Raw genomic sequence first — 16,212 nt, forward strand, 5'->3', positions numbered from 1 at the left:
GCAGGATCACTCTCGAGGAAAAAAGTCAACGCAGAAAGAACCATGTATTGCAGAATACACCATCTAAGGAATCTTTCTGCTGTGCCTTTTGCAATCGGATATGTCTGTCACGTATTGGCCTCATAAGCCACCAGCGTGCCTGTAGCAAATGTGGATAGAGCCTTCCCAAATCTTCGTTCGCGAAGCCTAGCCATGAGATTACTGGCTGGTGTCCACACCAACACCTGGAGAAGAGGGACTGTTAGCTGAAGCCTGTGCACTCCAGGACCTGATGGGTGAGCTACTGGAAGCTCTCCCCAGCACTGGGAGGATGCTCTGAAGCAGATCATTGCAGGAATAAACACTAGAAAGTGTTGTGGACGACGGGATTTGTTTTAGTGACAATATAAACCCACTTTTGTTTATGTGCTCTGCCGCCTCTTAAGGTCATTTAAAGATACAGGTCTAAATGGAGGGGGAAAACTAATCCTTCCTCCCTCCCTCCCTTCCTTGTAGCTGTTGAGAAGGGTGCTGTTTGTTCCCCAAACCCTCTGGTGGCTGCTCTGCTGCAATGGCTGAAGAACATGGAAGGCAGTAAAGTGCAAATTCATTGAGCAGGGAATTGTATGCAGAAACGAAAACTTTCAGAAAGAATGAAAGACTCTGTGAGAACCTACAGGTCATGACGGTGCCTGTACCCAGGCTCTGTAGGGTAAGAAGTCACTGATTTGTTCTTTGTTATTTTCATTAGTGCTAATTTTTCACCAGTTTTGAAGCGAGCCTGAGCCTGTAGATGCTGAATTAGGGATTATTTATTCTCCTGTTGATAGGCTGTTTACTCCATTGTGATGTCCTTGTTGATATGATAGCATTGAAATTATGTTCCAAATTTAAGAATGTTCTGGACAATTCTCCCCTGGAGTTTGCTGTGAGAGCTCTGGATATCAAAAGATGTACCTGTGACGTAAGCTCTCCCACTGTTAATTCCACAATTTTAACTCTTCCTGCTGAGAAAAAAATGCTTCTTGTTGTCTTTATCTTTAATGGAAAAGGAGGCTTGAGTTTACTTATGTCAGCAACCAAGAGTCCATGACATTTAGTCTTTTTGAGTTCTCCTTCCTGTAGGTGATTATCAGATGCCTTTAATTTGTCAAATGAGCTTTTTGCAGAATTAGAACTTGCCCTTGAACGTTATGTCATCTTTGTGGATATCACTTTCCTCCACCAGCTCAGCAGTGAGGACCAGTTGGACCTGATCTGCTGTGTCTTCCTTCACCAACCTGATTTGTAGTAAAAGAGACTGTGAAGGCAAACAGGACATTTTGGAGCCTAACTGTGAGTTTCTCTGAATGCTTTAACTTCACAGAGTAGTTACTTGCGCACTCTGAGGATGCCCATATTATCTTTCGTTAAACTGAAAATCATGAGAGAATTCCTGTAAAAGAACAAGGATCTCCATGTGTGAGCCCCAACTGCTCTTAATTGCACTGTAGAAGCTGGATTTTTAGGTAGTAAGTAAATTAAAAGCTCAATTATAAAACCCTCATGTTTCCTTTTTTTCCCAGGAATATACTTTCCCTCTGTAACTGCATCCATCCTGCTGGCAGTGGGAAGCTCAGTCTTAAGTCTACATCTTTTCAAGTGCAGTGATTTGAAAACTGAAGTTGGTGTTTCTCCACTTGATGGGCTTCTCTCTAAATCAGACTAATTAACTCCACTGCAGACTAACAACAAGGAAATGGGCCCTGGAGCTTGGAAAGCATGTGTCAGAATTGCCTTCATACCACTTCTCTGCTGCTTGTTTTTGTTATGGAGTGTTTGGATTCAGGGTACTTGGATACTTGGATAGAGGATGAAGAACGAGAACACTTCTGCTCCAGTCCTTGATTCCTGCCCAGAGGAGTTTCACAGTGACCCTTTGCCTGTCCTCTGTTCCCCACTAAAATCTGGTTTATGGCAGTGGGAAGATGTTTCTGTTACAGAAAGCAGCATCACTGGCACTCTCATTGCTTTGGGACAAAGCCTAATGCAAACTTCAGGTTTCCAAGCCAATTTAGGAGTGCTCCTATTATTAATCCCCAGATTAATAACTTCCAATAATAGAGTTGCATTTCTTAATGAAAATCATGTTACCAAGTTGCTGTTGATGGTTCTTGGGAGCCAACCTTGTGTTTTATTTCAAGTTTCACCATCTGCCCAAGAGACAGGAGGACGCTGGAAGTGGAACAAAAGTATGTGATGGCTGTGGAAGTTTATGACACCGAAGTGCATTTATCTGATGTGAATGTGTGTTTACTTAGCAACGAGCAGCTGCCAAAGGGAGTGCCATGGGGAATTGTGCTACAGATTTTAGCACTAATAAGGAAATGAGAGTGAGAAGGGAATTAACCCTTGTGTTATCTCAGTCTCTCCTTCACACACAATTCTATTCCCATATAATCCCCAAAAATCTTCTGTGTGACAAACCACTACAGAAATGCAAAATCCTGTGAGTGTTTTTGGAAAGTGGATTGCATTTTCCTTGGAAGGGAACACACTTTTCACTGATTTCTGTCAATTCACAGGACCTGAGAATAACTCACCATAATAAAACACAGCTGGTTTCTGTTCTTCAGGTAAGAGGCAAAGGTGGTAGTAATTTTCTTCACATTTTTTTTCTCTAGTCCAGTAGGTCATGTAACAACACTCTTGTTCATACCTATGTAAAAGCAACTGCCCTGTGCTTGAGGTTATGCCATATTTCATACAAATCATAGACTCACAGACTGCTTTGGGTTGGGAGGGACCTTAAAGATCATCCCATTCCAATCCCCTGCCATGGGCAGGGACACTTTCCACTAGAAAAGATTGCTTCAAGCCCTGTCCAACCCAGCCTTGGACACTTCCAGGGATGGGGCAGCCACAGCTTCTCTGGGCAACCTGTGCCAGGGCCTCACCATCCTCACAGGGAAGAATTCCTTCCCAATATCCCATCTAACCCTACCCTCTGGCAGTGGGAAGCCATTCCCCCTAGTTCTGTCACTCCAGACCCTTGTCCAAAGTCCCTCTCGATTTCTCCTGGAGCCCCTTTCAGCACTGGAAGGGGCTCCAAGGTTTCTCTGGACCTTCTCTTCTCCAGGTGAAGACCCCCAGCTCTCCCAGCCTGTCTCCAGAGCAGAGGGGCTCCAGCCTCAGAGCAGCTCCATGGGCTTTTCTGGACTCGCTCCAGCAGCTCCACGTCCTTCCTGTGCTGGGACCCCAAGGATGGAGGCACCACTGCAGGGGGGTCTCAGCAGAGCAGAGGGGCAGAATCCCCCCTCACATGCTGCCCACACTGTGGGGATGAGCCCGGGACAGTGTTGGCTTTCTGGGCTCCCAGTGCACGTTCCCCATCAGTTTTCCCTAGACAATTCCTTCTGCAGTCCCTGCAGCTGTGAGGCGTCCAAGAGCTCTCAGAAATGCAAGAAACCAGACACTTGGATAAAAGTCCATGCTACACTGGGGGATGCAAGAGGGGGTCTCAGCTGCACTGGAGGATGGAAGCAGGGGTCTCCACTGTCCTGGCAGATGAAGGGTCCATGCTGCACTGAGGGTTGTAGGGGATGGGGCCCTAATATCCCAGGAGATGGAGACAGGAGTCTGCACTGCCCTGGAGGACAGAAGCTCCTAGGAGCCTCTGCTGCACAGGGGAATGGAGGCAAGGGGTCTCTGCTGGACTGGGAGTGGTGAAGGTGGGGGTCTATGCAGTCTTGGAGAATTGAGGAGGGGGTCTCTGCTGCCCTGGACAATGGAGATGAGGGGTCTCCACTGAACTGAGGATGAAGGTGGCTCTTGGCTGCATGGGATGATGCAGGTGGAGGTCTCTGCTGTCCTGGGAGCCAGGGCTGGGGGGCCTCCAGTGTCTCAGAAAAGTGAGGTGAGGATCTTGGCTGTTTCGGGTGACCCAGAAGGGGATCTCCACTGTCCTGGCAGATCAAGGCAGAGGTCACCACTGCTTCTCTATTGGACTTGGCGGTGAAGGTGGGGGGTCTCTGGAGCACAGGGTATTGAAGGTGACTTCTCTGCTGCCCTGGGGGATGGAGATGGGCATCTCTGCTGTTGCGAGGATGGAGATGGGGCTCTGCACACTATGGGAGAATTGCTGTGGGGGTCTACACTGTCCTGAGGGATGGAGGTGTGGGTCTCCCTTGCCCTGGCAGATCAACAAGGGGTGCTCTGCACTCTTTCACCACTGAGACGGGGAGCACCTGCCCTGCCACTCCTGCTCCAGCACTTCTTGTCTCCTCTTGGCCCTTAGAGCAGCCTGCTTGAAAAGGGCACAGCGGGGGCTTCAAGGGTCCCTTCCCTCTGCAGCAGCTATGGAAGCACATGGCCGTGGCTTTGGCTCTCTGCCAGCACTGCTCCAGGACATCCCTTGGCTCCAGGGGCTGGTCCTGCAGACCCCTCACATCCAGGGGTGTTGCCCCTTTACAGGGATGGGGATGGAGCTCTACACAGTATGGGGTAATTGCTGCAAGAATCTGTGCTATCCTGAGGGAGAGAGGGAGGGGTGTCTCTGCTGTCCTGGGTGCTCCATGCTGGGATTTCTGCTTTCCAGGGCGTTGAAGGTGGCCAGGGGTCTCTGCTTTACTGAGGGATGAATGTGGGGGCCTCTGCTGCACTGGAGGCAGGGAGGAGTTGTGTTCACTGTCCTGGCAGACAAAGGCAGGGTCATGGAGAAGGGGATCTTTGCTACCCTGTGTGGAAAATGTAGGGAGACCTTCTAGCCCAACTGATAACTCAGGGCTTTCTGAGGTGACAAACAGCATTGCTGAATTCTGGGTACCTTCCCAATAGCTCAACTGGCCAACACTTCCTGGCATGGCTTCCAAATTCCAGACCCCCTCCTGCGTCTCTCTGGAGCCACACTCCAGCGCCCTCAGCCCAGGCACAGAGCAGGGGAGATGTGGGCACCCCTTCCTACACATCTGGTCAGACAGAACACTCAGCACAGACCTGGTCAGCCCCACAGTAAAAATGCTGCAGTATTTCATCCCAACCTGACTTTCCCAGCTTTCACTGGGGAAGGTTTGAAGGGGCTTTCACCCCTTTTTCAGCAGGTACACTGCTCTCCCCACAGACTGGCTCCACTGCACTGCATCAATACCTGTGCTTCACGCTGATTTTGGACATCAGAACCTGCTTTTTCACTTTCACATCCCTCCACTGCCCTGAAATCCACCCAGAGTGGCATGAGGAACCCCACTGCCCAAAGACAGTGCTCTGTTCTTACCAGTCACCCCACTGTGAGTCAGGCTGTAGTTGGGAGGCCATCACTGAAGCTCCCAGTACCCCCATGTTCCCCTTCACTTCCCCTGTGCCAACCTGCTCATAGTCCCCAAGTTCCTGGGCGAGGCAGCTTGGCTTTGCCTTCTCTGTATTCACTGCCATGGTAGGGTCCCCCCAATGTCCCTGTGCCCCCCAGTGGGGTCCTGAGAGCTGGTGGGCTCTGAGCCACCCCTGCTGGCACCAGGGCCCGTGGCCAACCTCTGGCACAACCTGATGGAGGCGAAACGCTCGATGGACTGCGTGGTGGATCTTCAGGTCAACCACACGACCGGTCTCTGGGAGGTGTCAACGGCCCCCCTGCGCCACGTGATGGAGGAGCTGGTGGTGAGGGGGGTCTGGGGAGGGGGCAGCAGGGGGCTGGGGGAGCGGGGCCGAGCCTCTGCGTGCGCGTGTCTGCGTGTGTGTCCCGGCAGCGGAGCGGGGAGACGCTGAACACGGAGATGCAGAACCTCTCACGCGCCTTCGTGGAGCTGAACGACCAGGTGGCCAGCGATGAGGGCTACAACCTGCGGCAGGACAAGGACAAGGGCACCCAGCCGGCCCGCAGCACCCAGGAGCTGTACGAGAGGAAGACCAAACACCGCTGTGCCAGTGAGCAGGACGGGCAGGGGCTGGCAGCACACAGGGCAGGCGGCTGCCAGCCGCGGGGGGCTGTCCTAGAACCCCATGCCAGCACCATGGACGGGGTCTTGGCCAGCGGGTCTAGGTCTGCACAGGCAGCTGAAGACTCCTGCCTCCCAGGTGTGATCAAGAACAGCCTGGAGCACTGTGAGGGCCAGTTCTGTGGTTGTGCTCTGCATCGGCCACCTCAAGAGTGACACACCCCTCCGCAGCACCTCATGTCCCTGTCCCTACTCACCAGCCCAGGTGGCTGCCATGCTCAATGTGCCATGTGTGTTTGCTACAGGTGGACAAAATGCTTCCACTGCCACAGCCTGTTGTACAGGTGCAGCACACAGCTGCTCTCTTACTGCACTGGCAAACACCGCTGAGGAGTGGCTGGTTGGGGGCACCAGCCCACCCCAAAACCCACCCCCTTCCAGCTGTGCCAGGCTCATCTTGGGTTAGTACAAGGCTGTGATGGCACAGCGCAGGCAGACTTGGGCCAGGCAGAGCAGGGCCAGTGGGCCAGGGGCAGGCAGATGCTCCAGTACTGCTGCCCTGTGATGCTGTGGGGATATGGCAGGCTGGGGACATGGCACCAGTGTGAGTCCCCCTGCAGCACACAGCGTGGCCAGGCCCTGGGGCCGTGGAAGTCCCATTCCCAGTGGGGTTGGGTGTTGAAAGTGGTGTTCAGGGCCCAGTGGGGCTCTGCAGCAGCTGCACCATCAGGGACTTGACCACCATGTTTGCAGACATGGTGGCTATGGATTGGGAGGATGGGGAGGCTGGGAGAGGGTGGGGGAGGCCCTGCATTGCCACGGTGCACAGTGGGGCCCATGGAGTTGCTCCCCAGGGCCATGGCCTCACTTTGGTAGGAACACTGCATGAAGGAATGGTTCTGGGTGACATTGAGAACCTGAAGGGGTCCAGGCCAGAGGTAAAGAGGAAGAGCAGGAGCAGGCTTCACCTGAACAGCTCCAGCACTTGCAGAGAGCAGGGTGTGTCACAACCTGCTGCCCCCCAGCCCCAAACTCCCCGGCTGCCCCCAGCCCCTCACCATGTGCTTCAGCTCAGGCCACTGCAGGGCCAGGTGGCACAGGATGATGAAAAACTGAGGTCTCGTCCCGGAGTTGGGACGGCAGCATCTGCTCGGTCTGGGTGAGGGGCAGCAAGGCACATGCCAACCCCTTCCACCATGCCAGAACGGTGCTGTGCAGGAAAGCCACATGCTCCTGGCGTGGATGTGAGGGGATGAGGGCAGGTGGCAGCTGAGAGGGTGTAGAGGGAAACACACGTGGAGGGTTAGCTTCTCACCTTGTCTCGGGACAGGCAGACATCAGGTCACAGGTGATCTCGAAGATGTAACCCATCCCATTTATGTCTGCAGAATGAGTATAGCCCTGCTCCCCTCCACCTCTGATAGTGGCAGATTAAGTCCAGCAGCCAGAAGAGGCTATGGTCAGCCAGAACATGGGCTGCACCCCGTACTGGCACCAATCCTGCTCTGACAGCCACAGCATGGCTGTCATGAGAAGACAACAAAGAGGAAAGTGAAGGACAGCAGTAGGCAGAACAAGGAGACAGCGAAACCCAGGCAGGTGCCTTTCTCCAGCAGATGCGAGGTTACCCCCTCGCTCAGCTGCTCCCTTTTGTGGGCATCCAGCAGTGTATGGTGGTGCTCCTGCTGTGAGGAGGAGCCGTGGAGCAGGGCAGGACCTGACCCCCATCCTGGCCACAGGGGACAGGCGGCCACAGGGGACAGGCATCCACAGGGTGCCCAGGCAGCCACCTGCTAAATGATGCTGGTGCTGAATTCCTGGCTGAGGCTGTGGACAAAGCTGTTCACCTGTTTGTGCACCTGCCAGCCCATGCCCACCCCATTCACCAGCACAGCAGTGTTTGCTCTTCATCTCGGAGTGGGGGCCCAGTGGAGGCCTGTGTCCAGGGGCTGCTGCAGGTCACAGCCCTCCTCACTGGCCACCTGTCCTGTCCCCCCGCGGGTAAAGGCAGGGGTTGTTCTGAATCTCTGTGCGGTAGCAAGGGGAGTAATCGTGATCATGCAGAGGTCTTTGCAAGTAGAACAGTATTCATTGGCAACAACTGAGCTGACTTGAATTTTTGACTGAGCGAAACTTGCAATCAACGCTGTCAAATCAAGGTGTATCTGAGAGAAAGAAAGTAAAAAGCAGAAGAGGGAAGGGAGGCAAGGAGAGAGGGAGAGAGGGAGTGAGGGAGGCAAAGAGAAAGCAAAAGAAAAAGAAAGAAGGAAAAAGGAAAGGAGGAAAAGAGAAAAGCAGAATAGAAAAAAAGAGAAAAAGAAAAAAGAGAAAAAGAAAAAAGAGAAAAAGAAAAAAGAGAAAGAAAATAAATAAGAAAGGAAGCAAGAAAGCAAAAAAGCAAGAAAACAAGAAAAGAAAAAAAAAACAACAAAAGAAAAAAGCAATAAAACAAGCAAGGGAAAAAAGAGAAGAAAAAAAAAAAAAGAAAACGCTCTCACCACCCCTGGTTCCAGGGCAGTACCCTACCCGCTGCTGCCACGCTCTGGTGCTGTGCACGCCTTTACCCCGAGCCGAGTCTTAAGGCCTTTGGGTCCCGCCCCCAGGGGCTGGTCTCAGCCCTGGTCAGCCCCTGCACATTCCTCCTTGACTGAGCCTTCTGGAAATGTCTCTGGGGGGTCCTTTTTGCGGCCCCACCAGTGTCCCGGAGCAGCAGCCGGGTCCCAGCATGGTCCCCTGATCTGTGTGCCTCTGGATATGCTAGGTGGCAGGTTCTCCCGTGGAACATACAATTGTAAGATGCTGTGACCTACAATAGCAGCAGTGGAATGCTCCTCTGGCAACCGTAGAACAAAAAAAAAATGGTGGAATGCTTCCCTGGAACCGACAGAAGCTGGAACTGGGGCTGGGCATGGCCTTCTCCATCATGACATGATGACCATGCTGCTGGTGCTGCCCAAGTGAGCAGCTGTGGGCCCAGGAGCCAGGAGGGTGCTGGGGGCGTGCCAGTTCCCAGCTAAGCCCCAGGATTGCCCTGTCCCCACAGGGGAGGGGACGATGCTGCTGCTGGAGCTGGGCATGGCCCCAACATCCTGCACAACATGCCCCAGGCTGCAGAGTCGCTGTCGTGGCTCATCCTCTGGATATGAACGAGGGTCATGCACACTGTGGAATTCATAGCAACCCTGTTCTACATAGGAGTAGCCACCCCTCCTGATGGCCTTTGAGCTGTTCCATCTGCTCTATGGTCAATGAAGCTCAGCAGGTCAGGCATCTCTGTTTTTCCCTTGTTCACCGCCTGGCCCCAAACGGGGCTGCAGCAGTGGCGGGGCTGTGTGACGTGAGGGGAGTGTTTGGGGCTCTTGGCACCTGATTCCGGAGGAACTGAACCCTGATTCTCTTCCTTGCTCTCCTCTCTCGTCACTTCACAGAGCCACCATGGATATGAACCTTCCTGATGGGCTCCCTATGTTGTAAATAACAACGGTTAATGGGATGGTACCTAACGGTCAGTGGACCAGTGGAACACTGGAATATTGAGAGCTCTGCAATCACCTATGGAACAAGTCAAACCAGCCCAATCCAGTTTGTTCAGGAACCTACTGTGCAGCTTAGATGAAAACAACACTGTATGTGGAAGATCGGGATGAAAACTCCGAAGTTCAGTGGCTCAATGACCCCCACAGGGGTCCCTAAAGACCCCCCAAGAAGACCCTCTGAGACTGACTGCACAGACTGAAGAGACTTAACAAATTAGATCCATGTATCACCTCGAGCCAATCGTGCATGGCAGGCAGAGTCATCCTCCCCTGCAACCAGCCCTGCACTGATGTGGGGAAGAGCTCAATGTAGCGACCTGGTCCCCAGGCTGAGCTGGGGAAAGTCAGGGAATGATAGGAGAAACCCCGGAGGTGCCCCTGTGCTACAGGACGCTGATGCTGGGGCGAGGTCTCTGGACCAAAACTTCACCTGGTCCTCTAAATAAAGATGTTGTTTCAGGCTGTTTGTGTGATGGGAGGGGGGGGGGAGGTGTAGAAAAGCTCCCCTGGGCTGGGCACTACTGGGGACCCTGAGAGGGTGGGCCCCCCCCAGCCACTGCCACCAGCTTCTCTCTCTCCCCACAACTCGAAGACCACGTCCGAAGGTTGGGGTTTTTCAGGGGCTGTGATAGGTGACCCCAGGGGGTTCTGTGTGGAGCATTTCCTCATGAGGGGCAGGCACTGATCTCTGCTCTGTGTGACCAGGGACAGGACCCGAGAGAAGAGCATGGAGCTGTGTCAGGGGAGGTTTAAGGTGGATATAAGGAAAAGGTTCTTCCCCAGAGAGTGATCAGGCACTGGGATAGGCTCCCCAGGGAAGTGGTTACAGCACCAAGCCTGACAGAGCTCAAGGAGTTTGGACAACGCTCTCAGGCACTTGGTGGGATTGTTGGGTTGTCCTCTGCAGGGCCAGGAGTTGGACTCCAGGATCCTTGTAGGTCCCTTCCAACTTAGAAGGTTCTAAGATTCTACTCTCCAATTTTCTGGCTCAAATCCCACAGTGCAGCTCTTCCACAGAGGGAGCTGGGGTGGAAACTCTTGGCTGCTTCTGTGATACTCCTATGGAGAATTGACAGGGATTAACTGCAATACCACTGGAGCTCTCCGGGTGACTGCAGGACAAACCACACACCCCATGTGCAGCAGGAAGCCACTGTGCTGGGCTGCAGTGCAATTTCCATTGTCAGCTGAAAGGTACTTACAAAGTGAGGGGAGAACCTCCTGTCGAAGTCACGCTGAGCCAGGATTCCTCCTTGCCCGGGAGCACTAGTGAAACCAACCTGGAAGAGGCAGGGAAAAGACAAGCTTTACCACTTTCCTTCTTGGGGCAGAGCTGGGCAGGGTGAGAGCTCAGGGACATCACCCCGACCAGGCTGCTGCAAGAGCACTGTCAGGGGTATCTGCAGGGCTCCTCTAAATCGTCCACTTACCACGACCTGTCCTCCCTCCTGTGCCAGGTACGTGATGGTGGCAGAGGTGAAGTTGAAGTGACCAGCTTTGAGAGGCCGCAGAACCACGGTGTGGGACACGTTACTCGCTCTGGGAGCCGGGCGTTAAGGAAAACGGTTGGATTTCATTACAGGAAGAAAACACAGGTGGAAAAGTCAGTGCTGCTGACAGATCCGAATGCTTATGGTCACAGACAGCCCGGCCTCCTCAAGGCTGATCCAGCTGCTCCTCCACATAATGTACAAAATTACGGTATCTCATTAATGTTGTAAGAGTCTAATATGACATCATCATCATCAGTACTTCTCTTAGTGGTACTGCACTCAGCATGCCTGAATATGCCTTTAAAAAATAAAAAATAAACATTAAAACAAACAAACAACCAAACAAACAAACAACCAAAAAAACCCAAACCAACAAACCCAAACCCCTTTAACACTCTCCCATACTTTCCTCTTTCCCTGCTGCCCCGGGCAAAGCTCCTCCAAGCTGCTGACTATGGAAAGCAACCCAGAGGTTCGATCCCTGTTGGCCATTGAGGCCACATAACCACAGGTTGGGCCTTTCCCTCCCAGCCCACCCCTCTGCAGGGTTTGCTCAACCAGAACAGGCTGGTCCCAGTCCCCAAACACTGACACAGCACCTGTCCTGGGCCTGAGACCCTCGGAGCTTTTTACGAAGAAGAGACTTGAATTTCTCTGCAAAGAGCCTTCCTCGTGCAGCACCTGGCTGTCAGAGGTTAATGCATCCGACCTACTCCTTCCCTATGATTTCCTTCTTGGCTGCCAGTTGCTGGATCCCTGGGAGCTGGAAGGGAGCAGGTAACAGAGAGGGGAAGACAAAGCCTTGTTGTGGAGCAGAGCGATTTGAGGGAGAAAAATGAGACAAGCTGGAAGCTTTTCTGGGCACAGATGGTGTGAAAGGGCAAATGGGGCTGGTTTTGTGCCCTCGGACCCTTGTAATTAACACTGAACAACCAGATGGTCCAGAAATTGGAGATCTCGGGACTGGCAGGAATGGGACAGTGCTGAGGAGCCTCTGCACCTGGACTTGTGCCTTGTAGCACTTGTGGTGCTCAGGGGAGTTTTGCCCATGAGCTGCAGGATCAGTGCCCTGGGCTGTGTCCTTGATGAGGTACATTCAGAAGAGTCATGGAATCATGGACTCTCTTGAGTTGGAAGGGACCCACAAGGATCATTTAGTCCAACTTCTGGCCCTGCACAGCCCCAACAATCCCACCATGTGCCTGAGAGCATTGTCCAAACACGCCTTGAGCTCTGGCAGCCTTGGGAAGCCTGTTCCAGTGTCTGACCACCCTCTGAGGGAAGAACCTTTTCCTAATATCCAATCTAAACCTCCCCTGATAGAGTTCCAGCCATTCCCTCAGGTCCTCGAGTCCAGTTCTCTGGCTCAGGTGGGCTGCTCCCTTGATACAGCATTGTGGGATGGGAGGAGGGACAGGCCAGACACCTGGCAGAGCTGGGGCTGGAGGGGCTTTCCCTGGATTTGGTGGATTTTTAACTCCTTTGAGTTATGCCTGAGAATCAGAGAACTGAGACCATCAAACGTGCAACTCCCAGGGGTCCCTTCATGTCCACAGAGCAGGGGGCTCAGCACCCATCCTGGAGGGATCAGCCATCCCAAGCCCTGGGCAGTGGCAAGCCTGGTTCCATGTCATCCGTCCCAGCTTCTCCCTGCAACCCTCCCTGGGGAGGGCTCCCTTCCTCCTGCCTGGCCAACTGGTTTGTGAACTGGGTGCTGAACCTCCACCAGGAGGAAGAGGAGGGACAAGAGGAGCAGGACTGACCACGCAGGGACACAGCAGTGGGATGCAGGGCTGGAAGAGGGACAATCTGGGGGAAACGTGATTTTTTTCCCCTCTTGGAAACATCATTTTGAGGCTGGATGACTGCATCCTGTGGGTGAAGTCCCAAGTCATTCCCTGGGCAATTTAACCCAAACCCCCCCAAACCAGACACAGAGCTGTTTGGTGAAGGGCTTTATTGGACAAAGTCAGCTCCAGCAGGAAGGGAGGCAAATCTCACCCCATTCCCATAGAACAGGGCTTGTTGGGTCTTGCTCCAGGCCTTGTTTGCCCTCCTGCAGGAGACTCCTGGTGCGGAGGGTTTCAGCACAGCAAAACCTCGCCATGTCTGGGCAGGGAACAAGGGCCCAGCAGGATCTGCCAGCACCCCTGTGCCATCAGGGCTCTCTGGGCAGGGCAGCGAGAAGGGCTCAAGCCCTCAGGGTCTAGGCCCCCCATCTCCCGGGCCTCCCTCACCCCCAGTGCCGGAGCTTGGCTCCGCTCTCCTTGGAGCGGCCCTCGGGCTTTGGTGCTGCCACAGAGAGGAGGTTCTCGGGCTCCAGGACAAACATGCCATAGAGGTTCCAGAGCAGCATGGCCAGGAGCGGCAGGAAGGTCATGCTGAAGCCGAAGGCACGGAAGGAGCGGCTGATGGCATAGGACAGCCAGAAAATCAACCTGGAGAGGGCAGAGGGTGCGGGCTCAGTGGGGGCGATGCCATGGGGCCGGCACCAGCTTCGCCTGGGGGTTCTGACCAGGGAGGGTTTTCCATGCATAGCCGCTGCAGGAAGCAGGGTGCAGATGAAGAACCCTCCCTGGCTGTGGCTGGCCAAGTGAGGCACTGCCAGAGCAGGAGTCGCACCAAGGGATGGCGTTTGCCGGCACTGACAGAGCCTGGCGGTGCCCCAGGGTGAAGGAGCCACTTACCGTGAGATGGCAAAGAGCCCCGTGAGCAGCGGGATGAGCTTGAGGAGCTCCTGAGGGAGGTAGGTGGCTAGCACGACCATGTTGAAGAAGTAGAGGATGAAGAGCTGGATGGACTGGGAGACGTAGGTGCGGTGGATCTCCACCTCCCGCTGCAGCTCCCCAAAGGGCTCCAGGGCAGAAGAGCAGAGGCGGGAGATGCCGCTGACAATCATCCCTGGGGGGCAGAGAGAGGGGCTGAGCGGGCGCCCAGAGGAGCTTCAGTGGGGCTAAGGAGCACTAGAGAGCGGAGGAAAACTCCACCTGCTACACCTAGTGGGAGCAGTGGAGCCGCAAAGAGCTTGGCCCCAGCTCTGATCCCCACAGTCCTGGGGCTCACATGGCCCAGAGCAGAGGCGAGAGGCTTGTACCCCAACCCCCTGGCTCACCCAGCACCACGGGGAAGGTGGCGAAGGCGGCGCAGCGCAGCGTGTAGACCAGGCGGGCACTGACAGTGGGCAGCAGCGGAGCATCGAAGGGCAGGAAGACATAGGCGCCGTAGATGAGGCAGGGGCAGAGGAGCAGGGCCCCCACCACTGAGGCCACGGCCTTGAGGTTATTGGAGCCACAGTCCCTGGCACACGGACACTGTGGCGCCTCAGCCGGGGGCTTGGCCACGCGCCCCTCATAGCCCAGGGGGTCCTGGTAGCGCGAGGGACCAAGGGGGAGGAAGACCTGCTTGTGGTGGAGGCTGCTGGGTCTGTTGCTGGGGGGAACGTGGCCCCCCCTGCCTTCCTCCTGGGGCCATGGAGCGGGGTGCTGCTTCTGCTTGCAGGGACTCTGCTCGATGCACTGCGGGTCGATGGGCACAAAGACGTGGGCTGCCATCACAGGCAGCCCAGGGCCTTCCTCATCCTCTTCAGCCTCCGCTGGTGGGCAGGTGGGAGCAGCTTCCTCGGGGTCTTCACGGCCCCCCTCGGGACTCGAGCGCCTCTTTGCCTCTGCAGGCTCTGGCTGGCCCTGGGCGCTGTGCTGGCACCGGTCCCATGGCAGGGTGGCATCGGGGTCCTCTAGGTGTTCATCCGGGGCTGGTGGCACCTTGTCCAGGGCCACTTTCCCCAGCTCCAGCAAAGCCACCTCCTCGGGGGGCAGGACAGGGTCTGTGGCAGCCATGAGAGTGGCCAGGTCCGCACTGCTGCAGACTGCTGACACTCTGCTCCACTTGTGTTGAGAGGGGACGAGGTTTCCGTCTCTTCCACTTTCACCCTGCGCCGGGAGTAAGGAAACAGACAAAAAACCATTGGAAATGAGAGGTTTGGGGTCACAGGGGCAAACTGGCACCCCTGGAGCCCCCAGCACCCACCTGTCCGTGCACTACAAGGAGAGAGCAGCATCTGGTATGCGCACACTCTGGGCCGTGGCAGAGGGATCAGGGACTGTCTGGGTGGGCCAGACGAGCTCTGGGGGTCTGGGTCTGGCTGGGAATGGCTTCCCCTGCCGGACAAACACCCCGGAGGTTCTGGCTGGGCACAGTCTGGTTACCCTGGAGCAGCTGGGTGATACAACCAGCTCTTCCACTGCTCTGTCTTGTGCCAGCGCCACCCAAGCCCCGGGGGAGAGGTGGCCTGGCTGTGCCTGGGAACCCAGCTAGAGCCGGGATGGGCCAGGTTTGCTGCCTCTAGTAGCCGAGACTGACATGAGGTGGGTGCAGGGGGCTGCCAGGTGCCCTTCACGGGGTGCAGGAGGCACAGGCAGAGCTCCTGCATTGTTTCCCTTTAGGGGATGTTTCCCTTTAGGGGATCCCTGTCTCTTTGCTCGTCTCGGGTGTTACCTCCACAATGAAAATCTCTCCCTCTGCCCTCTGTACACATTCGTCCCTGCGTCCCCAGAAGGAGCCACAGGTGTGGGGAAACTGAGGCACGGAGCGGCACGAGGCTCCCTCCGAGATCCACACACGGAAGTGCAGCTATAGAGCAGCTTCCTGGGCCTCCCGCACGTCCAGCGCCCGCATCCCAACTTCCAGCCCCATTCCTAGCCCCAGTCCCAGCCCGAGCCCCGCTCGCCCACCGCCCCACGGCACCACCTCCCCCCGCTGCGGGACTCACTCGGGCAGAGGCGGGGGGCCATGGGGAACTACGGGGCAGCTCTGCCGGGAGCCGGCGGGAATTCCTGCGCTCTCTCGGCCGCCTGTGAACCTTAAACCTGTCGGACCAGCTCAGGTGGGGCGGGCGGAGGGGCGGGCGGAGGGTCCTCCCGGCCGGGCGAGGCTCTGCGCCCGCCCCTTCCCGGGTGTCCCCCCGGGGCTCCTGAAGTTCAATGAAATAACCGAACTGAAATAAAATATCTGCTTTGAGGTGGGTAATGTGCGTATGGTTTTGATACTCTTATCAGCCTGCATTTTTGGTGCTTTCGTCCCTGTGTTTTATGGATGTGGCTTGCTGGTGGGCTGGTCGTTTATACCATGAGACAGCTTATAAACTAGCTTTTCATTTTATTGCCTTAAATGAGCTCAGTTTCAAACTCTACAGGTGATCACTAGAAAAGTATGTTGTTTCTTTTCTGAGTTTTTAGCCACTTTCAAGATGTATACTCCAAAGTAAACATGTATAAGAAGCACAGCTGCACTTTGTAG

General features: G+C 55.0%; 2 protein-coding genes across 2 annotated transcripts; one reads left to right on the forward strand and one right to left on the reverse strand.

Moving 5' to 3' along the window:
- Positions 1–5,471: 5,471 nt before the first annotated feature.
- Positions 5,472–6,104, forward strand: LOC108494155 (DC-STAMP domain-containing protein 1-like). Its single transcript, XM_017808387.1, has 2 exons — positions 5,472–5,610; positions 5,700–6,104. The coding sequence occupies exons 1-2, from the start codon at positions 5,500–5,502 to the stop codon at positions 6,102–6,104; spliced, it is 516 nt and encodes a 171-aa protein (XP_017663876.1). The 5' UTR covers positions 5,472–5,499.
- Positions 6,105–12,873: 6,769 nt separating this feature from the next.
- On the reverse strand, positions 12,874–15,781 carry TMEM79 (transmembrane protein 79). Its single transcript, XM_017808431.1, has 4 exons — positions 15,686–15,781; positions 14,030–14,846; positions 13,605–13,818; positions 12,874–13,355 (listed from the first exon to the last, which is right to left on the reverse strand). Exons 2-4 carry the CDS (start codon positions 14,751–14,753, stop codon positions 13,151–13,153), a joined length of 1,143 nt encoding a protein of 380 aa, XP_017663920.1. The 5' UTR covers positions 14,754–14,846; positions 15,686–15,781; the 3' UTR covers positions 12,874–13,150.
- Positions 15,782–16,212: the final 431 nt, after the last annotated feature.

Source organism: Lepidothrix coronata, unplaced genomic scaffold (assembly GCF_001604755.1).
Source record: "Lepidothrix coronata isolate B3197 unplaced genomic scaffold, Lepidothrix_coronata-1.0 Scaffold23, whole genome shotgun sequence".
In the NCBI taxonomy this organism is placed as follows: Eukaryota; Metazoa; Chordata; class Aves; order Passeriformes; family Pipridae; genus Lepidothrix; species Lepidothrix coronata.

Bases quoted from the DNA above. Each gene is read 5' to 3' on its own strand.
- LOC108494155 (XM_017808387.1), top strand. From the start codon at position 5,500: ATGGAGGCGAAACGCTCGATGGACTGCGTGGTGGATCTTCAGGTCAAC. The intron at 5,611-5,699 runs GTGAGGGGGGTC...GTGTCCCGGCAG, and splicing joins ACGTGATGGAGGAGCTGGTG to CGGAGCGGGGAGACGCTGAA.
- TMEM79 (XM_017808431.1), bottom strand. From the start codon at position 14,753: ATGGCTGCCACAGACCCTGTCCTGCCCCCCGAGGAGGTGGCTTTGCTG. The intron at 13,819-14,029 runs GTGAGCCAGGGG...TCTGCCCCCCAG, and splicing joins CACCTTCCCCGTGGTGCTGG to GGATGATTGTCAGCGGCATC. The intron at 13,356-13,604 runs GTAAGTGGCTCC...TGCCCTCTCCAG, and splicing joins GGGCTCTTTGCCATCTCACG to GTTGATTTTCTGGCTGTCCT.